We start from the raw sequence: 26,647 nt of genomic DNA on the forward strand, positions 1-26,647 counted from the left end.
ATTCTGTCCATCATTGTTGTGTTTGCAGGTACCGCTCTAAGAAATACATGGCGCTGAGGCCTCAAGGCTGACTACAAGGAGATAGATTACACCTGGAGTCAGATTGAAAGAAAAGCCCAGGACATAGATGGCTTTTTGATGACCTATACCCCTAGAGGGGTAGTAGGCATAAGTAAGTAAGAAAGTAAGGGGCATAGTATCAAGAAACTGCGTTAAAATTATCGCTGCTAAAGCGGCAGGAAACTGCCGCTAAAGCTGCGATAATGGGCTTGATAATATGCCCTTGTGAATTCCCATAGAAGCCCATGTTCTGGTGTGAACATGGGCTTCTATGGGAATTCTCAACAGCATATTATCAAGCCCAGTATCGCCGCTTTAGCTGCAGTTTCCTGCTGCTAAAGCAGCGATATTTTTAACGCTCTTCTTGATAATATGCCCCTAAGTTTGTAAACAAGGTAAGCACTGTCTTAGACAGGCACATTTCATCTCATCCACTCAGCTGTCAAGAACCTTGTTTTAGTGTGTTCGTAAAAGAAAGAAACAATGCACACCTCTAAACTTGAATTAAATCATGGTATTTCAGGTCCAGTGCTAGGGAAATCACACTCTAAAGTTAAGACAGGAGGTGTAGTTTGCATGCATATTTAAATCTGATCTACCACACAAATAGGTGCATGATATTTTGACCGGAAATAAGAGTATTTAAAGGCTGCTGAATTCAACCAATCTTCTTTCTGAAACTGGAGCTTTGAAACTCATTGCTTCCCAAGGAGAGGGAACTCCAAACTTTGTTACGCTTACCCAAACTTTCTGCATGCCCATTTTGACCATGTAACTAGGGTAGCGGAAGAAATCGACTTAAAAAACTTCCAAGACAAGGCAACATCTGATCATCGACAATGTCTCTTAAGCTTTCAAAGTACTACAAATTGGGTTTTTCAACCAATTCTGAGAAAAAGACTAAACTTGAATGTGGTTTAGTGCTTCCACATAAGTGAAACATAATCCCTTCTGGGATAACATTTTTACTAGAACTATACAATTCATGACCATGTGAAACTCTTCTCAACAGCAAAAAACACAAGGCTGCTAATATATGAATTATTTGTGAGCATGGATTGGTAGCTGCAGGGAGAAAGATATGAGCTCTCACAAAGTCAGTAATCCACTGTCTTGTGCAAATGCAGTTTCACAAAGAAATTCTTATCTATCTACCGGTAACTATGGCACAAAAGCAACAGGCTTTCATAAAAAAAAAGTGTGAGTAATGTATTTAAGCAACACCAAACTAACTTCGGAGTCATGAAACAAAGCAGTAACATTTTTAAACCAATTAAGGGGAAAAGGAAAGTATAATAAGCAAAACAATATAAAAATTGGATGAAGGGATCGGGAGGCATGTTTTTTTTTTTTTTTTTATCAAAATGCGCCCTTAAGAAACAATGGTAAGTTAAAAATCGATGTCTATTACCAAAAGTTGCCACAGAAGGTCCTCTCTTGTACCAAAAACAAAAAAATAGCAACTTGGTTGTCTGCCTGACACACAATGGGCAAGGCAGGGGACTTAATCAGTTGCCTTGCAGGCTTGTACACTCAAATACTCCCAGACTTTGAGTATAGAAGTAGTGGGAGACAGGTTCAAATATTCTCTCCAGCCAAGGCTCAAGGTTGAATACCAGTTCCCATTGGGCTGCTGACTCCTCCTTTTTGTTAGTTTTTGCCGTTGTACTACAGGAGGTGGCTGGTCTGACCCTTGAGTAACGTGCGCCAAGCTTTGGAAGGAGGGAGTCCAGGATCCAGTGCTTAATTGCTGTACCAGGGAGGCAGCAGCAGCAGGCTCCCCTTTCTTCTTGTGGTCTCCGAAATCTACCTATGTTCTGTGAAACAAAAGTAACAGTATTGGCTCAGCAGTGGTTGGTAGAGAGCACTTAACCGATTCCTGATCAATTCCCATAGTGAGCCCTCTCTTCTTTTGTAGACATTTCTCTATCGGGGGCTAAAACTGTCCAGCAGTGCACTGTTCTACAACATTTCTAAGATGATAGTGCTGGAGGTCTGTCAGATATCCCATTAAATAAAAGTAACTCTATCTTCTGACCAGAAGGAAACCAAGCAGCCTGATTTGGGGTCTGGTTACTCTCATCAGAATCATGTTTTAATATACATACGCCCTTCCAAGAACTGAGCTCCTGTCATTCTGGCTTGGCAGTTAGTGTAATTTGATTTATCTCCTTCCCATAAATTCCTAGATAACTGTATGTGGATGTTTCTATAATGTATCTCCCCTTTTTTATTTTGAGAAATATTCCATCCTGCAGCTGCACTTAGTGACATTTTGTTTCCCAGATGGGTGTCATTCACACATTCTTGCTGGGCTGCAGAAATATAATTAAAGTTACCACAGGAGGTAGGAAAGTGACAGATACAGTATGGATACAACCCAGGCGAAGGTTGAGATCCATATCTTTTCTAGAAATCCGCCTTGTGGCATATTCACTCGAATTCTCTGTTCTTGAGTGAATGAGACCTTTGATAAATGTCAAACTGTCAGCAAGGTGATTTCTAGTGTCTTCCCGAACCTTGTATGTTGTTAGTGTATCCTCATACCCCCCGCTGTGTGGATTGCCACCACCCACAGTAGCACCAGTCTCATTTGAGCCCTTGGATAGTGAATGTATATTTAGTGCAAGTACAAGGGTGGTGATGATAGAAAAAGTGTGATAGCAGGATGGAAGGCAGAAGTCAGGAGCGATGAAAAGAGGTGCTGCTCTAACACAAGAGGAATGGCCATCTGCCACCATGACAAGTGGCAAGTGAGAGAACAGTGTTGTAGGGAACCGGATCATGACTATACAAGCATCTGTGACAATTAAGATACAAACAGTACACGCAGTAAAGATCCAGCAGACAGTAGTAAGAAGAGATGCAAACTGGCAAATAGGCCTGGGGAATGTAATCCTGTTGCTGAAAGTCAATTTCCCCTATTGCACCTTCTAGGTAATAAAATAAAATGGTGGTGGTGTGCGCAGATAAAGAGAAGGAAGGCTTCTTGTTCTGTAAAGTCTGACAGGGTCACACGCTGATGGGACGAGCAGTGTGCGACCTAATTCGGAAATACTATTTATGCAGGCTCCCTTGAGCCGGTGGAGGTGACGACCTCGAGATAACGCACCTGCGCGCCATAAGAGGTATCTGGACCTACGAATGTTTTCGGCAGCTCACGCAGCAACCCCATGCACATGCCTAATCCCTGCTGACGAGCGGTAATGACCGCGAAACACGTGTCCAGGGATGGCAAGCACATCAGTGAACACCCTCAAGACTCGGGTAGAAGCGCACCCGCTGATACCTACTACATCGACCATCATGCTCCGGGGTCACACACTGATGCTACGAGCAGTGTGTGACCTCATTCGGAAATACTATTTATACAGGCTCCCTTGAGCCGGTGGAGGTGACGACCTCGATATAACGCACCTGCGCGCCATAAGAGGTATCTGGACCTACGAATATTTTCGGCAGCCCACGCAGCAACCCCGTGCACACGCCTAATCCCTGCTGACGAGCGGTAGTGACCGCGAAACACGTGTCCAGGGATGGCAAGCACATCAGTGAACACCCTCAAGACTCAAGACTCGGGTAGAAGTGCATCCGCTGATACCTACTACATCGACCATCATGCTCCGGGGTCACACGCTGATGGGACGAGCAGTGTGCGACCTCATTCGGAAATACTATTTATACAGGCTCCCTTGAGCCGGTGGAGGTGACGACCTCGAGATAACGCACCTGCGCGCCATAAGAGGTATCTGGACCTACGAATATTTTCGGCAGCCCACGCAGCAACCCCGTACACACGCCTAATCCCTGGTGACGAGCGGTAATGACCGCGAAACACGTGTCCAGGGATGGCAAGCACATCAGTGAACACCCTCAAGACTCAAGACTCGGGTAGAAGCGCACCCGCTGATACCTACTACATCAACCATCATGCTCCGGGGTCACACGCTGATGGGACGAGCAGTGTGCGACCTCATTCGGAATAAAAATAAAAAAAGTCTGACAGGAATATCAGCAGGCATAATAACCACAGAAATGTGGAGGCTCAGTCAGAGAGGGCTTGAAAATTAATAGGTATCCTGGGGGTGGCAGGATTAAAGAAGGATCTGAAACTATTAGAACCGTTCACATGATCTAAATACACGACTTTCAGGCTTTAAAAAATGCAAATATAGGTAATAGGTCTGGCAAAGTGCTCACAGAAAGGACTAAGGGCCACATGTACAAAAGGTATAATAGGTCGCAAACAGAGATCTGGCAACCAACCAGAAAGCAATCCCTTGTTACCTTCACAATACTCCACTGCAATGTCTCCGGAATAGAGAATGAACTATGTTGTCTTGCATCATTTCATTCTCTAAAACAGACCTCAGATAGCAGTTAGGAGCATGAAGCAGTTTATATCCCAAGCGAATTATATTGGCCAGAGCCTAGACAAAAGCCCGGCTATACCAAGTTTTAATATAGGTAGTTGTACCGGAAAAGACAATTTTAGTGTACAAAATTTTCTTTAAATCTTCCCGTTGCAAATCTTTAAAAATGTCCAAGTTCCGATTGGAGTATGTTCTAGAGCATGTATTAATTAGGGGGAATTTTGATTTTTCAAATTTGGATAAAATAATCAAAGTGTCTTCTCCCCATTAACAATAAAATTGCTGCTGGGGACTAGCTTGAACCAGAGCTTTATTGCTCAAATTTTTAAAGTGCTCTGCGTCTTTTAAACTACTAGTAAAGGTTCTACCTAGATAGGAGTACTTATGTACTACATCCAGCCTTTCTCTACCTAGGTACCAGGAACATACCAGGGATCTTTTCTTCCCCCTGAAAACCAGGAGCTTGTTAAATTCATTTCGAAAATGTGCTTCTGTGCATAACTGTGTAATACACTCAGGTTTGTTCGGAGACACTTTAGCAATCTAGTCAAATACAATTCCATAATCCACATATGAAAGGATGTGCAACTGTTTGGAACCAAATTTTGGGCGATCATTTTTCCCTTCCTGAAGATGGCAAGGAAATCTGTATGGTATAACAATCTGTAAGGTAGTAAATCTGTAAGGTAGAGAGGTATCTCTAAGGTTTAAAATAGGGATAGAGGATAATAGACTCTGGGCACCACTCAGCAATATTTTGCACCTTGTAGAAGAATGAATGGACACTACCACACGAAGTAAACCACAGGAATACCTAAAGCTACCAGCTTTAGCCATAGGGTCAGTATTTCCATGGAACCAAATGCAGTAGAAAATCCAATAAAAGCTGTGTATAACAATGTCCTATTCCTTACAACTACTTGTCCAATACAAACTGCGGAACTGTAATATTGTCCATGACTGACAAGTTCCCTGAAGCCATATTGTTTTAGGGGAATAATGTTTCCTTCCTGTGCACAGTTCTCCAAATGACTAAATATGCTAATTACAAACATTTTCCCCACCGCATCAAGAAGTACAATTTGGCAGTAATTTCCCGAGATGTGTCTACTTATTTTCTTATGCAGGGGGACAATAATACTTTCTCTCCACGATTTGGGCAGATGACTCGAGATAAAACAGAATTTAAATATGGGCACCAGCACTTTAACCCATGGTTCGGGGTTGTTTTTTAGCATCACATTTGGAACTTCATTTATTCTCATTGCCGCAGAAGATCTAGCCCCTCGAATATATCCTGAAAACTGGTCAAAAGATGGGAACTGTAAAAGTTAAGGAGGTAAAGGCTACACCTTGAGAGAATTGGCAACCTTATTTGTTTTTTATAGTTGCTTGATATAGCCAGACAAGGTTTCCAATGTTATCTCACTTGCTGATGAGCCCTTTGTCAGGCCGGAGTTAAAGGCAATGATACGCCAAAAAACGTTGGATTTTTTTCTGGAGGGACATCCAAAGCAAGTCCTGCAGTCTATGTTTTAGGGACATTCTGTAATTTTTCCTTTTCCCTGTCAAGGATTTTACAATCTTTTTGCGAAAAAAGCATATACTATATGCAAGTTGACGTATTAATTTCTATTGATAGTTATCTTTCCATGTCATCCTTTAATGCACCTCTTTGTCAAGAACTCCTTTTGTCTTCATTTTTAAATGCCTAACCACTTAGGCTATTAAAGATTCATAGGCGAAAGTCAAATCGCCCTGCCATGTCTCGTTCTGGAGAATTGAAAAGGTTGCAGCCATTTCATTGACCTTAGCCACATTTTCCGTTCCAAGATAATTTCGCAGTATTAGAATGAATCTCCTTAATATATCCAATGGACCTATCACTTACACCTTTGGAAGACAATTTTAGCAAGGATAGGAAAAGAGCATGGTCACTGTGAGGAGTTTATCTTTATTGAAATGTGATATCAGATGAAAGATTACATGGGAGCTAATCATAAAATAAATATTTAAAAAACTAGAAGGACCATGTCTGGTTACTTTTGCTGGGATATCAGGATCTTTTTATCCATTTAAAGGGATTGTTCCTAGCAAGTAAGTTCTTCCAGAAAAAGGGCACCATGCCTATTAATCCTGATATTTCTTGGGAAAGGGGCCTCCGGTATATTCTAGCTCTCTTCCAGTTCAGAATAGCGAGGAAGATCCTACAAAGTGTTTTTGCATTAAATTCCCTTGTGTTTGGAAGATGGGGATTTTTCCTGTATCTCATATTTGTTTCATTTTTCATTTAACAGAATTTTATATAGCGCGAACTTGACCTAAATCGGGTATCAGAGCGTGTTACATAGCACCAGTTGCATTACATGAGGACACATTCATTTGTTTTAGGCAGGGGGAGATTAAGTGATTTGCCCAGGATCACAGGATGTTCAGCGTCATTGCCGAGACTCAAACCCAGTTCCCCAGGTTCGAGGTCAACCGCCCTAGCCGTTAGGCCAACTCCTCTCGCCAAATATTTGATTTTTAGTGTTGAAACTTTATTTGAGAGTGCTATTTTACTGAGTGCCCGGTAGCACATATACATTACTGACTAAAAGAAAGTTATAGCAAGGCTGTGACAAGTTTGGGAGTGAGATCTTTAGACTTTTAAGGCAGTTGGTATTGAACACATTTTTTGAGTCTTTTGTCAAACTCCGTGGAGAGTAGTAGTGACAGGCCCCAATTTGCAGGTACTGCAGGGCAATTAAATGCACAATGAGAATCAACAATTAGGGCTTCTGTTTGCCAGGTTTCGTGGAGACAAATTAAGTCCGGATTGTAGGATTTGAGGAAATGTATTTTGCTTTCAGCAATTCCTGCCACATTCCAAGAGAGAATGAGAATATTATTAATGCTAAATAAACTGTAAATTCAAAACAATGGTTTTGGTGTTGCTCAGTATTCCAAGGAGCTATACCCATGACATTTCCTTATTAGTATACTGGCTAGCTTGCTGTAGTTCTTCTTTTTTACAATTCATTTAGTAGTTTGCACTTCCTCTTTTACTGATGGGCCAAGACAGGGCAAGGCCCTTGGGTGGGCTGAAAGATGAGGACATGAATAGAGGGGGGATGCCTTGCTACTGGATAGCTATGCTCTTTATTGATGATGGCCCTTCAGTGCTGCAATATTCTTTTTTGGCCTGGGGGTGTAGTGCTCTCCACATATACTTTCCTATGTGGACATTTTAAAATATACACCACAAAGCTCGTCTTAAATGATAAATATCCTTGTATCCTGACAGTTTTATTAAACACTGTTTTGAGAGATTACATATTTTCCCAGTGTTGGCAAGCCTTACATTTGGAATACTTTTGGAAACCTTCTTTCTGTCTAAGCCATCTTTGTTGACATACCTCTCCCAAATAATCACTTTTAAGTAGGTAATCTCGTAATGATTTTGATTTCCTCTATGTTATCGGGTTCTTATTTATTTCCGGTCTCACTACTGGATCTTCTATGATAAAGTGCCAGTGCTTCTTTAAAAATCTGTCTTATCTTTTTATGATTGATGTTGTATTTTGTTATAAACCTGTGTGTACTGTTTTTCCTTTATTTTTATTTTTAAATGTTTTTTTGAGGGTTGACACACTACTTTTTCTCTATTTAAATTCCCAGCTTTCTGTGATGCTGTTTTTAAGGTAGAGATAGAATAATCCCTTTGGATAAAGTGATATTTTATTTCTCTCTCAACTTTATCATATTCTTGTATAGTCTACAAGCTCTTTTGCTCTGTAAAATTCCCAAAAGGGGATACTTGTTATGAGGGGTGTTAGGTGAGAGCTCCCAGCGTGTAAAATAGTGTTCCCCTCTGTTGGTTTCCTAAATACTGTACTCTCCAAAGTATCCCCATCCACACAAACTTTAATATCCAAAAACTCAATAGACTGTTTACTCTTATGCCTCACAAAGTTTACATTTAGATCATTGGTATTTAATTCACAAATAAATTGATCTACTTCCGTCTCTGTGCCCTGCAACAGAATGAAGACGTCGTCAATGAATCTTGGCCACATCAAAATCTTTTTAGACCAATGTTCCAGTTTTGGGCCCCGAGCAGCTGCTCCTCCCACCAACCAAGATGTAAATTAGCATAACTGGGGGTGAAGCAGTTCCCCATCGTGGTTTCCTGTTCTTGCTGGAACATTTCATTCCCAAACAAAAGATACTTCTGGTTAGGCACCACTCCATCATTTCCAATATCATTTGATTGTGGGTCACAAATCTCATAGGTTTTATTCTCAAGAAATGTTCTGTTGCTTTCATACACACACACACATGCACACACACACACACACACACACACACACACATATATATATATATATGTACACATATATAAATATTCCTTAAAGATATACCTTATATTGAAACTACTTCTACACTAATTCATAATTGAGTCTGCACTCAGTACAGTAATTTGTGCCACATCTATACAAATGCCCAGTGTGGTTGAACCTCACCTTGCTGAGAATACATTTACCTTCATGTTCCTTATTTAACCACTTTAAGTAAATAATTCAACAAAAGCAGGAACAGCAAACAAATTTATCATGTACTCTAAAGTAAAAAGGCTTATGTTTTTTTCACAGTTGTGCCTTCTGTTATACCTGGAGATCAGCCAATAACAGCACCGGCCCCTGCAGCACAACCTAAAACATGGCCACCCCTGGATCTTACACCATACTTTAGGTAAGTTGTGATCGTTCCAAAGTACATCTGGATATTTAAAGAGGTTTTCTCTTGCAGCACTGCCACTGTAACCAGCCATGGTTATTGAAAATTATCCGACTATCATCTGACGAAAATACCACTTGCAACTCCTGGTTAAGTCCATTATCCATATCAAATGTATATTCCAGTCATTGTTTTGCTACAACAAAATATGATTTTTTATTTGTTTGATATTTCTTTTGTGTTTTTCCTGTGGGTATGTCTAAGTGTACATTGACAGGTGTTTATAAGTTATGCATTGTGTGTTCCCTGTTACTATAAATTTACATATTTTGTATAAGTCCTTGTTTCTAAAGAAACGTGTTCAGATAGGGGGACCACTTTAAGTGGTTGGTAGAGGTAGGTAAAGTGCATTTCGCAATGTAAGTATATACTTTCGTCCTGATCGGATAAAAGTGTAGGTTGTTTACGTTCATTTATTTTCAAACAATGTGAAAAGCACTTCTGGAGCTGCATTGCACATGCAGCCATTTTCCTATATTGAGCCGGTTGGACCTTTATAAAGGTGCACCAGGCACAATAAAGGAAAATACACTGCATTATGGAAAATTCACTGCCCTAAGGGCAGCCGCGAACCCTTATTGCCCAGGGAGCAGTGCATTCACGTGAAATACGGAGCGGCTGCTTTACAGCATCTCCGTATTTCACTGTGCAGGAGGCAACCAGCCTGCACTGTTAAAAGATAATAGAGATCCCCTTGCAGGTGGGTACAGCCCGTGACTGCACCCGCCTGCAAGGAGATGTCTGAGGGGGCCCATAGGACCCCTTTTCCCCCTCTGAAGAGAGCTGCTATCAGGGGGTTACTGGCAGTGCCCCACCTTTTAGGTGACGCACTATTAGTGCTCCTCCTGAGGGCTTCTTTGCTCTGCATCGGTAATATGGCACAGAGGTATATGGATTCCCTCATTTGCATGGGGGCACACCCCCATGCAAAAAAGGAATCGCCCCCTTTAAGATAGCATCGGCGCTTTAGTGCGCCAGCGCTATTGGTATAACAGAAGGGGCACAAGCGTCTGCGGCCCCTTCTGTAATACCAAAGTGCCCCAGGTATGCACAAAATTAATGCAAACCTCCGTTGCGCCCCTGGGGCACTTTATTTAATAAAAATATTCCTCCCCATAGCACCAGAGGGGTGAAAATTTATAAGAATTATGCTCCATCCAAGACCTCATATAGCATCCCCCACCAGCTTTAGGGAAATATCACCTTCTTTATTTCTGATATCTTCAGCTTCACAGACCTCACTCCTCACCTTTAGTATTCAAAACACCTCTTTTATATTTTGCATTCTTTCTTGCATAATCTCGAGTTGCTTTGAGCAAATATGTACATATCTTTGGGAATTTTACCTCTGATGGAGATTAAGTTCCTCAGCATTTTGGAGTACATAAAGTATCACTCCTGTAATACTCCCTTACGTACTTTTATATGCCTTTGTAATTTTGGACCAAATCATCTACCATGAGATTAAAATGGGAATATTCTGTGAATACTCATATATATTTAGTGCAAATAAAAAGGACTATGCCCTCTCGGCACTTTTGCTAATAAGATGTTGGACTTTTCGTTTCCAATTCACAAACGCTTGTAAAAGTATGTAAAAGAGGTCTCTTGTAGTAACTAGTCCCCATACTTTTGTGAATCAGCACCATTATCTTGAAAATATCTACATCATAGGATGAGACCCCAGAACCTTTACACCATTCAATCTCAGTGATATCCACACCGCAGGATTGGACCCTAAAACCTTTTCAACATGCATTCTCAGCAATGGGCTTCATAAATTAGAATGTTTTCACATTTTCTTACTATACATAAAAATATTTACTTCAAAATTTGAAGCTCTCCTTCACTACAGACATCTTATATTTGTCAAATGAATACTATTCTTTTCATTGTGACAAGACTAATCATTTTCATTTATTATATAAAGTGCTTCATTTCAGACATCCGGTTAGCCAGCACTTGTTCACCGCTGGGCATACTTAACAGAACTAATGGCCATGCCAGCCCTGTGATAGTCCATAGATGACCACCATGCGTTTGAGGACTACCCACCAAATAATTTCCGAAAGAACCGTAATGCTTCGATTACTCTTGATATATCTATGGACTCAATCTCTTACCTGGATAGGCATAATTAAGAAAAAAATAAGCCTTAAAAAAAACAGGCTGTGCACCTGAGGAGGTGAAACACGTGTTGGCTGTCTGGATGCCTGAAACTAAGCAGTCTAGTGAAGTACTACTCTAGTGGAAAGGCAGGTCCAACTCCTCTTGAATGCACTCTTTACATCAAACCAAAACAAACAAGTTAACTGTTATTGATGATATAATATATTGTGTACCGTCCTCCCCAGCCCGGTAGTATACAAATGACCACACCACACACGGAGCTCTATTACAGACATCTTACTCTTCAGCGTACAGCACACACACTGTCTTCTCATTACGTCATAACCGTTAATAACCACACCTTAACACCTCCCAGCCAATTGAGTAATTCCTTTGTAAGTCTGCCCAGAACCACGAAGGTCCTTAGTAACGGGGTGCACCACTTATGTCCCTTAATGTCTCTTTGGAGCCACGCATCACTGACTTGGTGTGATGGCATCCAAGTATATAAGCAGTGCTGCTACTCCCAACCTTTTCATTTCACAGAACTGTTTTAGCTTTTATGGCAGTAGACACCATTAAGGAACATATATAGTGTACATTCTTTCCAACAGAACTAACCTAACTGAAAGCACACAATATTGTCTTTTAACTGCTACTGTGCATATTGTTTCATTCCTAGAAATTCCTCAGCAGCACCTTACGGTTTGGGTAGAGGTGCGTTGTATACCTCTAAAAAGGAAGCCAGAGTAAAATATGTTGCGTCACTGATCTTCGAGTTAGAACTTGATTTTCAGGCAGTACAGCTCAGGCACAGCAAGGTTGCCTGTTTCTGTTTCTGACCTGTGCAGTCTAAAATAATTTAGTAACTTGGAGAAATATCAGATTAAATGAATTGGGTCAAGAGACCCTCACAAAGGAGCAGTCGCGCTTGCTCTACTCCTGGTCGAGTGAGTGATTATTTCTTCTAGGGCAGTTAAAAAGATAATCAGTTAAATAGGCTGATTTAAATGTGAGTCCGTGAATACTTTAGGGCAAAATTATGTTTTTTTTTTTTAAAGGAGCATTATAATTCATTAACAGCATGGTAGAGGAGCTCTGCTGACAATGCTTGTTACCCAGTGAAGCTCCAGGCTGACATGATCGTCACCAAGAAAATCGTTTTAGGATTGGGGATTTAGCACTATAACAGTTCAAATGACAAAGTCACCTACTTATTAAACACTAAGCTTCGATGCCTGGCCACAGCCTTTTTTCCAGGGATGTGGTTGCAGTTGTTTTGGGTGGGGGCAGCATGTTATAGACTTGAGGCTCAAGGGCAGCAAACATCATGGGCATGGAGAGTGCTATCTTCTTCCTCTATACCTTTTGTAATGGTGGGGTGAACAATGTAAGCCCAGGCATGTGCCTTTGGCCTGGGGCAGTCCTCTCTCCCTTTGACCTTGTGCGACGCTGGTACCAGCATTGCTGTTGTGGTGGTCAAGGCAGTTAAGTGGGTGGTCTAGAGGAAGTCTGGGAGTCGACAGGGTTGCTGTCTACCTTGCATTTTTTTCTTTGGCTTTAGGCACTTACTGCTCAGGGGGGCGCCTAGGGAGGGATTCCAGGGTGAGGGTTATCAACTTCTACTATGATGCTTACATGGGTCTGACCAGTGCCGCACTCTGTCTCTTCCATCTGAAATAGACTATTAGTTATAGATTCCTTACCTTAGAGTTACCCCCAGGTGTTAGACTGGATCTGGATAATTTTTCTTCAGCAGTACCCCTGCGAGTTGGTAGGTGGCATCGGTCGACTCTGTGTTTGTTGTTGGCGTCGTGATCGCCGGAATGACCTCCCAGTATCTACTTAGACTCCGCCCCTGTGCGCTGATGTCAGTTCTTTCTTTTTCCGCGCCAGCCAGCACAGATTCGGAGAGAGCAGTACCCCTAGTCATTTTTTGACTACTGTTTTTTTGACTTTTTGTCGACATCTTTTGTGAGTCGTTTAGCTCCTGGTGCACACAGGGATGTCACATTGGCCGACCGGCTTCAAGCCTTATGACTCTTGTCACAAGCAGCTGATGTCAGTCACGGATCCGCAACTCATGTGCCTTTGGTGCCTTGAGCACGACCACTAACCGAAGTCGTGCTCCGACTTTTGGGCCATGAACCTGAAGTCTTTGCGGGAGCGGTCCCGAAAGCTTCTGGTGGCCCGGCAGTCAGCTCGGCACCACTCAAGGTCCCGGTCGAGAGGGAGGTCACTGGACCGGTCTCGCAGTCACCACCATCACTCCTCGTCTTTGTCTTCGGCTAAGTCAAAGCACAAGAAGAAGGCTCTTCACCTTCTCCCCGTCCATCGGCCGACGCGACATGGGACACAGAAGGTCGTCGTCCTTTGGCCTCACCCGCGGAGCCTACTGGGACGGCTCCAAGCTTCCCTCCCTTCCCAAGAGCCGGATCATCCCCTGCTCAGCCTTGTGCATTTTACAAAGCCCTCCACTCCATCTTTGGCAGCTCGACTCTGCTGGTGCACCTTCGGGCCCCGCAGACGCGGCTGGGGGCTATAGGCCTTCGATGCCGGCGGCTTCAGCCTCGGCACCGCAGAGCCCCAGGGGTCCAGGCTTAGATCTGGAATGGTGCCAGTCGACCTCACAACTCCTCCTCCGGCACTGATTCCGTTGACGATGCCTCCGCCACCTCCGATGTAAACCCCAGCCGCCCCTTGTCTTGGATACGGAGCCGGAGTGGCGCCAACCTCCCCAGACCTTGGCATGCTTTCTCCCCCTACCATGGCCACGGAGGAGAGAGCCTTCTATGCTGTGCTGTTGCGTAGAGCAGCTGAGGCCTTGGGCATTGAGCCTCCTACGGTGGCAGTCAGGACGAACCTCCTGACTGAGGTGCCTCAGCCGGCAGCAGCCTCTTCGGAGCTCCTGCTGCTGTTCAATGAGGCCCTCACAGACATCCTTCTAGGCACTTGGGCCAGGCCTAGCACAAGGGCTCCTGTGGATAGGATGATTGCCCAACACCACCGCCCAGCCCCGGGCGACCCCATTTTCCTCTCCCACCACCCTACCCCGAAGAGCTTGGTGGTCCAAGCCTCAATATCTAAAGGCGCGTTCCCTTCTGCTCCCTCAGCGAGGGAATCCAAGAAGCTGGACAATCCTGGGAAGAATATGTTTTCTTCCACCAGCTTAGCACTGCGGTAGGTGAACACCCAATGTCTCGTGGGCCGTTACACCCACTCAGTGTGGATACAATTATGCAGGTGCTGCCGCAGTGTCCGAAGGAGGCGTGGGTCACACTCTCCCATGCAGTTGCAGAGGGGAGAGATGCAGCAAAGTTTGCCATCGGCTGTGGGCTGGACACCACCGACTCGCTGGTAGAACGATTTCTAAGTCAGTAGCCCTAAGACGCTATTCCTGGCTGAGATTCACTTGCTTTTCTGAGGATGGCCAATTAACTCTTTTGGACATGCCCTTTGATGACCGTCATCTGTTTGGCGAAAAGGCGGACCATGCGCTTGACCACTTTAAGAATTCTAGAGCTACGGCCAGATCCTTGGGCCTCGCTGCCACCTCCCTTCCTGTGCAGTCTGCCTTTCGCCCCTTTCTTGGCTATGAAAGGGGTGCCCCACCACATTCCACCCAGGGTCACAGGCCGGCGCAAGCTACCCAGCCTTTGCTCTGCCGGTGATGTGGGACCCAATGCCGTGGGTCTGGGTGTCAGCAGGCGGGCCAGTTCACCACTGTTCCCTCTGCAGCAGCCTCTAAGCCTTCCTAGTTCAACATTTCAGCGCCACCAGTTGCCAGTGGGCTGCAGAATCCGCCATCAGGTCTCCCACTGGCACAACATCACGTCGGACAGGTGGATTTTGCAGATGGTCCGAAGGGGCTACTCCATCCCCTTCAAGACGACCCCTCCCTGCATTCCACCAACACTATCACATGTTGGAGGATCACTTGGCCCTTCCCCGTCAAGAAGTTACGGTTCTCTTGGCCAAGGGAGCTATCGAGCGAGTCCCTGTCCCAGAAGTAGGTCGTGATTTTTACTCCCACTACTTCCTGGTGCCCAAGAAGGACAAAGGCATGCATCCTATCTTGGATCTCAGGGACGTCAACCGCTTCCTCCGAAAGAAGAAGTTCAAAATGTTGACATTAGCTCGGGTCCTGTCTGCTCTCGACCCTGGAGCCTGGATGGTAGCATTGGACTTGCTTGAGGCTTATTTCAACATCCCAGCCCTGCCAACCCACAGGCGTTACCTACAGTTCACCGTAGGCCTCGAGCATTTTCATCTTGCCGTGCTCCCCTTCGGCATTACCAGCTCCCCTTGGGTGTTCATGAAAGTGATGGAAGTGGTCACAGCTCAGCTGTGCAGATCAGGGGTTCCAGTCTTCCCCTATCTCGACGACTGGCTGTCAAAGGCGGGCTCACCCCAAGCTGTCGTCTCCCACCTCCAGAATACGGCGGACATCCTACATTCGCTGGGTTCACTATCAACATGCCAAAGTCACACCTGACTCCCTCTCAGAAGCTCCTTTTCTTCGGCGCAGTTCTGGATACAGTGCAGTTTCTGGCTTATCCTCCCGAACAGCGAGTCTAGGATATTTGGGCTATGATACCGATGTTTCAGCCTCTATCCTGGATTTCGGTGAGAATGACTCTGAGGCTGCTGGGCCTCATCCTGCTGGTGGATCTTGCCAGGTGGCATATGCAGGCTCTGCAGTAGGACCTGAAATTTCAGTGGGCACAGTATATGGGGAATCTTTCCGATGTCGTCCAGATCTCGGAGGGCACTGCACACCAATTGCAGTGGCGGCTAACAAACCAGGATTGGTTCAACAGTAGATCCCACTCCCTTCCCTAACCATACTTCCCAGTGGTGACAGATGTATCACTTCTGAGATGGGGCGGCCACATGGGGGAGGTGGAGATCAGAGGCCTCTGATCTCTTGCGGAGTCCAGCTCCACATCAACCTTCTGGAGCTCTGGGCGATGCATCTTGCACTGAAAGCATTCCTTCCTTCTGTCAAGGGAAGAGTAGTGCGGGTGTTCACGAACAACACCACTGCCATGTTGTACTGCTACAAACAGGGTGGGGTGGGTCATGAACCCTATGTCAAGAGGCTCTCCGCCTCTAATTATGGCTAGAACATCAGGGCATGTCCCTGGTGGTTCAACACTTGGCAGGTTCCCTGAGCGCCAGGGCAGACAAACTCAGCTGCTGGTGTATGCTGGATCACGAATGGCGTCTTCACTCCGAGGTGGTGCAAGGTCTCTTTCAGCAGTGGGGAGAGCCTTGGTTAGATCTATTCACCACAGAAGAGAACTCACAATGTCAGCAGTTCTGCAAGTTGGAATTACCAAGGCAGCACTTGCTCAGCGACGCTTTTCGTCGCAAGTGGAATTGCGGTCTTCTATATGCCTTTCCGCCTATGCCACTTCTGCCCAGAGTGCTGAAAAAAATTAAGCGAGACTGGTCCCAAGTCATTCAGATGACTCCAGATTGGGCACAAAGAGTCTGGTATCCCAAGCTCTTGAACACAGCCATTGATCCTCCGATCCAACGGCCTCTTTTGGAGGATCTTTTGTTTTGCAGCAACAGGGGATGGTCCTCCACCTGAACCTGTCCAGCCTCCACCTCCTTGGGTGGAGATTGCGCGGTGACAGTTGACAGCTTTTGACCTTCCTCCAGATGTCTGTAATGTCATCTTGGCAGCCAGGCACCCCTCTGCTAAAACGGTATATGCCTGTAGATGGAACAAATTTGTGGCATGGTGTACAGCAAAGGATGTGGATCCCCTTTCTCCCCCTGTTTCAGAGGTCCTCCTTTTCATTCTCTCTTTGGCCCAGCAGGGCTCTGCTCTGGGCACCCTTAAAGGCTAATCCAGCCTTTCTTTGCCTTCCTGATCAGCTTCTCTTTTCAAGTACCCTATTGTAAATAGATTTCTTAAGGGCTTTACTCGTCTCTTTCCTCCTATTCCTTTCGTAATGCCCCAGTGGGACTTGAATCTGGACTTAACTTACCCTATGTTGTGCACCTTTCGAGCCACTACATAATTGTCCTCTCAGACTCTTGACCTTAAAGACTGTGTGGTAATGTTTAGAATTGTATGATGTAACTGTGATGCAGTGGAACTGCATCACAGTTAAAGTTCCAATGATAACCAGTATTGAAGTTTCTGATAGATACATCTGCCATGTGGATTCCTCACCTTGTGAATATCCCCTTGCGTCAGCAACATTCAGAAATTCTTTTTGTAGCTTCGCGCCGACGTGGACTTGGACGTCACAGAGACACGGCATCGCACGCGACTCCGCTGACGTCACAGACGCCTACAATAGGCCCACGCCGGCGTGATGACATCAGATCCCTTTTTTCCGCGTTGTCGACGCTAACGGTTTCGGGATACTCAGTAGCTTTTGGTAACTCTGTTACTGTTTTTCTTCGTTTCTTTGTTCCCTTGCCTCTTTGTCTCCTTATAATGTCGACAAAGAAGACTGGATTTAAACCCTGCAGGGAGTGTGGGAAAATGATGTCCGTTACGGACCCACACCAGGACTGTATTTGGTGTTTAAGCTGCGACCACGACGTAGATGGCTGTTCGTCGTGCCAAAAAATGAACCCAAAGGCCCTGCTAGAGAGGGAGACCAAACTTCTTGTGGCGAAACTGAAAGCCGATAAAGGAAAGAAGTCTTCAAGATCCCGCTCGAAGAAGTCGAGGTCGAGGTCAAGATCAAGATCTCGAGAGGCGTCGGCTTCAAAGTCTTCATCGGATCATGCTTCGAGGTCGCATAAGAAGCACAAGAAAAGGAGACATGAGTCTCGACGTCATTCGGGTGAGAAGTCGGGCTCGAAGTCGAGATCGCCCAAGAAGGTTAAATCGAAGGTAATTCAACCGCAAGAGGTTTCAGATCGGGAAGATGAAGCCTCGCCTTCGGAGTCACAGGTTCAATCTCAGACTCCGGTGTCCAATCCGACTCCGATGCCGTCTCCGGCTCAAGAAGAGGTCGAGGAAGTTCCTAATGAGGAAGAAGAATCAGCGCCTGTTGAAGAGCCAGATTTCGAATCTGCCTCGAGATCAGCCTGAGGGTGATCATCCACCTTTTCCTCCAACAGGTCAGGATCCATCAGCGTTCCTGAACGCTATGTATGGGGTATTCTCGAGATCATGGTACCCCTCTGGTGCACCTTCAGGTCCCATGGGTCCAATGGCATTTAATTTGGGTGTGCCTCACTCTTATGCCCCAAAAAACACAGTTGATGGACAGAATGTAGAACAATGTCATACATTCACCCCAGTACAAGGATCTGGGCCTAAATCCATCGTTTTTTTGCACTCCACACCACCCTGGGTTAGACACTGGCTATATGCAAATCAGCTCTGACCCTGTGCCTCATGGGAACAGTCCAGTCCGAACTACCAAGCCATGTCTTTCCTAGACCGGAATCAAGCATCCAGGGACCGGTTTCTGGCTATCAGCCTTCATTCAGCCTGGATAGCTTGACTCCAGTGGTGTGGAGAGCCTGGGACTCACATCTGAGCATACCCAGCCCACTCGGGGTGAAAATTGCAAAAAACACAGTTGATGGACAGAATGTAGAACAATGTCATACATTCACCCCAGTACAAGGATCTGGACCTAAATCCATCGGTTTTTTGCACTCCACACCCCCCTGGGTTAGACACTGGCTATATGCAAATCAGCTCTGACCCTGTGCCTCATGGGAACAGTCCAGTCCGAACTACCAAGCCATGTCTTTCCCAGACCGGAATCAAGCATCCAAGGACTGGTTTCTGGCTATCAGCCTTCATTCAGCCTGGATAGCTTGACTCCAGTGGTGTGGAGAGCCTGGGACTCACGTCTGAGCATACCTCACTCTTATGCCCCGGCACCTTTCATGCCGTATATGCCAGCCCTGACTCCGTTGTGGCAGTACCCGGCTCCACCGAAGTCGACGCCGAGGTCGACGCCGGCTAGACCGAAGTCGACGACTCTGGTACCGGCTTCGCCAGCTCCGAGCAGATCTTTGGAGCATCCATCTAAGCCTTCGGATTCTGTACCGACGTCGGCTCCTGCTCCGTTGGAGTCGGTAGTGGATCCGACTCCAATCCGTGTAAAGGAGAGGTCCAGGAGGGAAGCACAACGCCTCCTGGAGGAACGGAGGTATTACGAATCTCACCCAGACTTGGAGGAAGGTGAACTGGATGAGGATTGTTTCGAAGAGCTGGCTGATGCTAGTGGCCTTCATTTTTCCCCAGAGTGGGAGTTGCCATCAGGTCTGGATACGCCTTCAAAGGATGTCAAGCCATATCACCTGGTAATGGGGAAGGCAGCAGGACTTTTAGGTTTGACATTACCAACTGTTGAGTTTAAATCGAATCTGCTTACAGAAGTACTCCATTCACCAAGCTCATCTGTGGAGCCCTTACTCCCATTTAATGAAGCCTTAACTGAACCTATTATGGAGGTGTGGAAAAAGCCTCTTTCTGCTCCTGCTGTCTCAAAAAGTGTGGCGAGGAGATATAGGGTGGCTCCTGAAGACCCTGCCTTTTTATCATCTCACCCTTCTCCTGAAAGCCTGGTGATTCAGGCTGCGTGCTCTAAAAAGTTGGTTGGTGCTTTTCCCTAAGTGCCTGGTGACAAGGAGGCCAAGAAACAAGATCAGGTGGCCAAGAAAACGTTCTCCTCCGCAAGTATGGCGTTAAAATCAACGAATGCCACTTGTCTCATGGGGAGGTATGTGCACGCACTTATGGACTCAATGCGTTTGTTGATTCCAAAGGTTTCAGAAGACTGCAGGAATGACTTTGAGGAGGTGTTATCTGATACTCAAGCGGCAGCTCTTCAACTTATCCAGAGCGGTCTAGATACTGCAGATTCTGTGGCTCGGATCATGGGCACTGCGGTTGCCACAAGAAGGTCAGCTTGGCTGAAATCCTCGGATTTTTCTGCGGATGTGCAGTCTGCACTGTTAGATCTACCATTTGATGGAGTTGGTCTCTTTGGCAAGAAGGCAGATACAGCCTTAGAGAGGTTTAAAGACAGCAGAGCAACTGCTAGATCTCTTGGTCTTCAAGTAAGAGGTTCAACGACCAGAAAGTTCAGAGGTTTTGGACGCTCTTCTTTTCGTACCTATAGACAAGGTCAGCAGCAGCAACAACAGGAGCAGCAGCAAAATACCTTGTATAGGTCATACAGGGGAAAGCAAAGGGCACGTCCTCGAAGGCGTCAAGCCTCTTCCTCCTCCACCTCCTCCAACCCCCCAGTCACAGAAAAGCAGCCCTAGATCCGCCATTCAGGATCATGTGGGTCCGGCGGGGGGTCGGCTTACCCACTTTCACGGGATTGGGAATCGGTTACATCAGATCTTTGGGTTCTCAATCTCGTAGAAAATGGGTATGCCCTTCCCTTTTGGGAATTCCCTCCCAATTACCCTCCTTGCCAGGGATATTGCTCAGAGGAACATCTGTTGCTCCTACAGGAGGAAGTTCAAACTTTGTTAAGAAAGGGTGCGATAGAGGTGGTCCCAGAGCAGGAAAGGGGCCAGGGATGCTACTCCCGGTATTTTCTGATTCCCAAGAAGGATGGCAGGCTTCGTCCAATCCTGGATCTCAGGATCTTGAATCTCTATCTGAAACAAGAGAAATTCAAGATGCTCACCCTTGCTCAGGTTCTTCAGGCACTGCTGGAAGAAGACCGGTTGGTGTCGCTTGACTTGCAGGATGCTTACTTTCACATCCCCATCCTGAAGTCGCACAGGAAGTATCTCCGTTTTACGGTGGGATCGCAGCACTATCAGTTTGCGGTCCTTCCGTTTGGGCTTACTACTGCACCTCGAGTCTTCACCAAGGTGATGGCAGTGGTGGCGGCGCATCTCAGAAGGTCAGGGATTCCTGTATTCCCTTATTTGGACGACTGGCTGATCAAAGCAGAGTCGTCAGAGAGAGTGCTCCATCATCTGCGAGAGACAACCCAGTTGTTGTACAGATTGGGTTTTTCGATAAATGTACCCAAGTCTCACCTAGTGCACTCCCAGCGCAACCTGTTCATAGGTGCTGTACTGGACACAACTGTATGTCGCGCATTCCCTCCTCCTCAAAGGATTCACCACATACAGGAAATGATTCCTTTATTTTACAATGGAGCGGTCGTTCCAGTCCTGAAGGTCCTTCGCCTGCTCGGTCTGATGGCTTCATGCATTCTGTTGGTCAACCATGCACGCTGGCACATGAGGGCGCTCCAGTGGTGCCTCTGCAGGCAGTGGTATCAGCACAACGGAGATCTCAGGGAGTCAGTGAGGATCTCCAGAGAAGCTGTGGCGGATCTGTCTTGGTGGGGCGTGGAAGGCAACCTGTCTCAGGGGAAGCCTTTTCAGTTGCCTCCTCCGGTGGCCACAGTGATAACGGATGCATCCACTCTAGGGTGGGGTGCTCATCTGGGGGTTCTGGAGGTCAAGGGTCTTTGGTCTCAAGAGAAAAGGTTGCTTCACATCAACCTTCTAGAATTGCGGGCGATACGTTTGGCGCTCAAGGCCTTCCTCCCTTCCCTTTGCAGTCGTTCGGTCCAGGTCCTGACGGACAACACGACCGCGATGTGGTACATCAACAAACAGGGAGGAGTGGAGTCTCTGGGTTCAGGACCATCAGATTTGTCTGATGGCAAATCATCTGGCCGGAGTTCTGAACGTTCATGCAGACAGTCTCAGTCGGAAGTTCTCTGTCGACCACGAGTGGAGGCTTCACCCGGAGGTGGTTCACGACATCTTTCAGATGTGGGGACTCCTTGGGTGGACCTGTTCGCCACTCGCGAGAATGCTCACTGCCTGTCATTCTGCAGTCTCCAGTATCCGATGCAAGGAGCCTTGGGGGATGCGTTTCAGTTGAGTTGGGGAAATCAACTCCTTTACGCGTTCCCTCCCATACCTTTGATTCCTCGGGTTCTGAGGAAGATTCGCCTAGACCGGGCCCAAGTCATATTGGTCGCCCCGGACTGGCCAAGAAGGGTGTGGTATACAGATCTTCTCCACCTCTCCTCTCACCCGCCGCTCCGTCTCCCTCTCAGGGCAGACCTCCTCTCTCAGATGGAGGGGCAGGTTCTACACCCCCACCTCCAGACATTACACCTTCATGCTTCGAGATTGAACGGGGCAACCTGAATTCCTTTTCTCTCTCGCCTGACGTGGTGGATGTCATCTTGTCAGCCAGGCATGACTCCACTAAGTCCATCTATTCTTATAGATGGTCAAAATGTGTCACGTGGTGTGGGGAGAAATCTATTGACCCTTTGAGAGCCCATTTGTCTGATGTTCTCCAGTTTGCCCTTTCTCTGGCGCAACAGGGGCTTGCTGTTGCCACAGTGAAGGGCTATCTTTCAGCGCTGTCGGCATTTCTTTGTTTGCCTGACCAGCCATCTCTTTTTAAATCTCCTGTAGTTTTAAGGTTTTTGAAGGGCCTCACAAATAAGTTCCCTCCTACTCCTTTTATTGTGCCTCAGTGGGACTCAAATCTTGTATTGACCTTTTTAATGGGTGCTCCCTTTGAGCCTCTTCACAAATGTCCTATGAGGCTTTTGACTCTTAAAACAGTCTTCCTCGTTGCAATAACCTCGGCAAGGAGGGTAAATGAGCTTCAAGCTCTTAGTTACAAGCCCCCTTTCTTGACCATTCATGCTGATCGAATGGTTTTTAGGACCAGGGCTGCTTTTCTGCCTAAGGTGGTGACTCCTTTCCACCTTGGTCAATCCATTACCCTCCCTACCTTTTATCCTCCCCCACACCCTGCTAAGGATGAGGAGAGGTTGCACCGTCTGGACCCCAAAAGGGCGGTGTCCTTTTACTTGGACAGATCTAAAGACTTTCGTTTAGATGACCAGCTCTTCATTGGGTTTGCTGGCTGCAAGAAAGGAAGAGCGGTCCATAAAAGAACTTTGTCAAGATGGATCGTCCTCTGTATAAAGATCTGCTACTCTTTGGCCGGTAAGGAACCTCCAGAGGGTATAAGGGCTCATTCTACAAGAGCTAAGTCTTCAACCTCAGCATTGGCTAGAGGTGTTCCTGTAGAGGATATTTGTAGAGCGGCAACTTGGTCTTCCCTCCACACTTTCGCGAAGCATTACTGCTTGGATTCCGAAGTGAGGAGGGGCGGTCACTTTGCACGCTCTGTTCTCCAGGATTTCCTGGTCTAGAAGAGTGGACACCCTCCTCCGGGAGTGGGGACTGCTGTGGGACTCTATTCACAAGGTGAGGAATTCACACGGCAGATGTATCTATCAGAAGAACAAGTTACTTACCTTTGGTAACGCTTTTTCTGGTAGATACAATATCTGCCTGTGGATTCCTCACTGACCCACCCGCCTCCCCGTTGTCCATTCTTCTATACCAGAGTTTCTGTAATGTATTTATTTTATTGTCAAGGAGTTGTTTATTTCAAATGTTTTATTGCATTTGCTTCACACTGTGTGTGTTACCTTGATATTTGTACAGCGTATACTGTGTATATGTCTACTGTCATTGGTCCGTCCGCGTGCCTCGAAGGCACGGAAAAAAGGGCGGAACTGATGTCATCACGCCGGCGTGGGCCTATTGTAGGCGCCGGTGACGTCAGCGGAGTCGCGTGCGATGCCGTGTCTCTATGACGTCCAAGTCCACGTCGGCGCGAAGCTACAAAAAGAATTTCCGAATGTTGCTGACACAAGGGGATATTCACAAGGTGAGGAATCCACAGGCAGATATTGTATCTACCAGAAAAAGCGTTACCGAAGGTAAGTAACTTGTTCTTACAGCTGAAGGTTGCTGCATGTAAATTTGTACTCCAATAAAATTACTTCAGGAACCTATTTGGAGCTATTTGTCTGGATTACTACAGACTGCTTTTCTGGTTGCCATCACCTCTGCTCGCAGGGTGGGTGAGCTTCAGGCTCTTTCTTCTAAACCTCCTTTCCTTGTTGTTCATTCGGACAAGGCCGTCCTTCGAACTAGACCTTCTTTTCTTCCCAAAGTGGTTACCTCTTTCCACGTAGGACTGAACATCACTTTGCCCACCTTCTTCCCACCACCTCATCCTTCTAAGAAGGAGGGGAGGCTCCACCGTCTGGATCCAAAACATGCGCTATCATTTTATCTGCTAATTTAGAAAATATTGGTTCTGTTGGGTTCAAACAACAGTGATTTCTCTAAACAGTTTTCTTATACAATGTTCCTAATAGAACCAACAGAACACCTCTGAAACATTGAGACAATTCCTTAAAAAAAATGAAAAGGAAATCTTGTACATTACTTTATGATCTCTTTATATCATTTTCTGAATCAAAAATATTTTCTGTACATTATATACAATAGCTGTCAATATATCAAATATAGTGCAAAAAAATGTGACATTAGTGAATAGTGAACTTGTGATCAACGAAATACATCCAAATTTCATAAACTTAAAATATGAATAAACTATACACTTATGTACAGAGTGTTATTTCATCAGGGCCATCAACTAGTACAATCTGGGAACCCTATGATTCCTTTCAAGTGGGTTTGGGCTCCAAGTTTATGTGGCCTGTAAACAGATGTCGACGTTTCGACCCTTAATGCGCCAATGTTTTCAGTCGCAGCGGGTCTTTATCAAGACAAATATACGCAGCACGACAGTCCAGGTGCGTTAGTCACGTCGAAAAAAGATTGTCCTTTCGTCAGGAAAAAGCTTGCGGTAAATGCTCTGGTTAGTCTGCTTCTCAGCTCACGAACCGGCTGCTGGGAATCGACTTCCATCTGGATCATGGGTGGTGGGAGTTTCTTGGGGAGTTGGGAAGGGGGGAAGGCAGGGCCGAGGCTGGCATTTACATAAGGAGCCTTGCTGGGATGCCCATTATGAGGAGGTGCACTGTGATATTTACATAAGGCTAGGCATGGGGAGGGGAGGAGGAATGGCGGGGGCTCCGGTTGTCTACCTGATGGAAGGTATTGATACTGGATGGGGAAGGCGGACCTTCTGACAGTGAGCGGGGAGATAACTGCACTGAACTTCAATTGCACCGTTCGATCATCTATTGTGCCCTCTGGGCTGTTTTTTCTACGATATCACCTCGAAAAACCAATAAAAATCTGTTTACAAAAAAAAAATGATTTTATCTGGATCATACAAAACATTTCCGGGTGGATGATCAGCTCTTTGTTGGCTATGTGGGCCCCAAGAAAGGTTGGGCAGTGCAAAAACAAACCATCTCACAATGGGTGATTCCTTGCATTAAAATCTGTTCTTCCTTGGTGAAAAAGGAGCCTCCAGTAGGGCTGCGTGCCCATTCTACCAGGGTGACAGCAGCCACTACTGCTTCGGGACGTGGAGTCCCCCTCAGTGACATCTGCCAGGCAGCCACATGGGCATTATTGCACACGTTCACTAAACCTTACTGCCTGAATAGCCATTTCTGGAGAGACTGCTTGTTTGGCCGTTCAGTTCTCCAGAACTTTCTGGTGTGCACTTGGTTCGCAGACCCACCTCCGGGGTTGGTATTGCTGGGGTATCTATTCTAAGGTAAGGAATCTATAACTAATAGTCTCTTTCAGATGAAAAAGTTACGTACCTTTGGTAACGATATATCTGTAAGAGACACATATTAGTTAAGGATTCCTTACCGCCCACCCATCCTCCCCGTTCTGTGAACTGACTTCTAGAGCAAGGGACTCCCTTTCAGGGCCCTAGTTTTGTGCACCAGTGGTCAGTGTCTTGCATGGCTCTGCGCTTCTGGTGTGGAATGTTGTGTAAAGAACTGATGTCAGCGCTTAGAGGCGGCGTCTAAGTACATACTGCGCCTCATTCCGGCTATCACAACGCCAGCGTTGATCGCGGAGTCGACCAATGCCACCTACCGACGTGCAGGGGTACTGCTGAAGAAAAATTCACCGGATCCAGTCTGACGCCTGGGGGTAATTCTAAGATAAGGAATCTATACTTATATATGTCTCCTACAGATATATTGTTAACGAATGTAAGTAACTTCTTCTACAACCCCTGCCCCCATGCCAGCTAGTTTGTACTGGCTGCACTTGGTGAAAATATGGCCCAGCATTTCCAGACCAGAGACCTGCTAATTTCATGTCCAGAAACACTGGTCCTCTCAGAATCTGACAGAGCACTATCTTCCCTAGTGATGCTGCCCTCCTGACTTGTAATCAGGTATTTAGATGAAAAACACCTTAGCACGGGATTACAGAAGCAATTTTATTTACTTTAATTCCATTTGGTTCATACAGTTTCTGCATGAGCCTACTGCTTATACCACCAGTACTGTCGGTAAGCGATGGTGGCAGTCTAATCTTGGTCACATAGATAAGCCAGGGCTGTATAGTAGGACTGC

The 26,647-nt window shown here is 46.0% G+C and overlaps 1 protein-coding gene across 1 annotated transcript in view; it reads left to right on the forward strand.

Annotated features, from left to right (window-relative positions):
* ADGB (androglobin) overlaps positions 1-26,647 on the forward strand; it is a 1,448,570-nt gene that overhangs the window by 1,286,325 nt on the left and 135,598 nt on the right. The window contains exon 33 of the mRNA XM_078649209.1: positions 9,068-9,167. Coding sequence (XP_078505335.1) covers positions 9,068-9,167 — 100 coding nt within the window. The remainder of the gene's footprint in view (positions 1-9,067; positions 9,168-26,647) is intronic.

Source organism: Lissotriton helveticus, chromosome 6, assembly GCF_964261635.1.
Source record: "Lissotriton helveticus chromosome 6, aLisHel1.1, whole genome shotgun sequence".
NCBI lineage: Eukaryota > Metazoa > Chordata > Amphibia > Caudata > Salamandridae > Lissotriton > Lissotriton helveticus.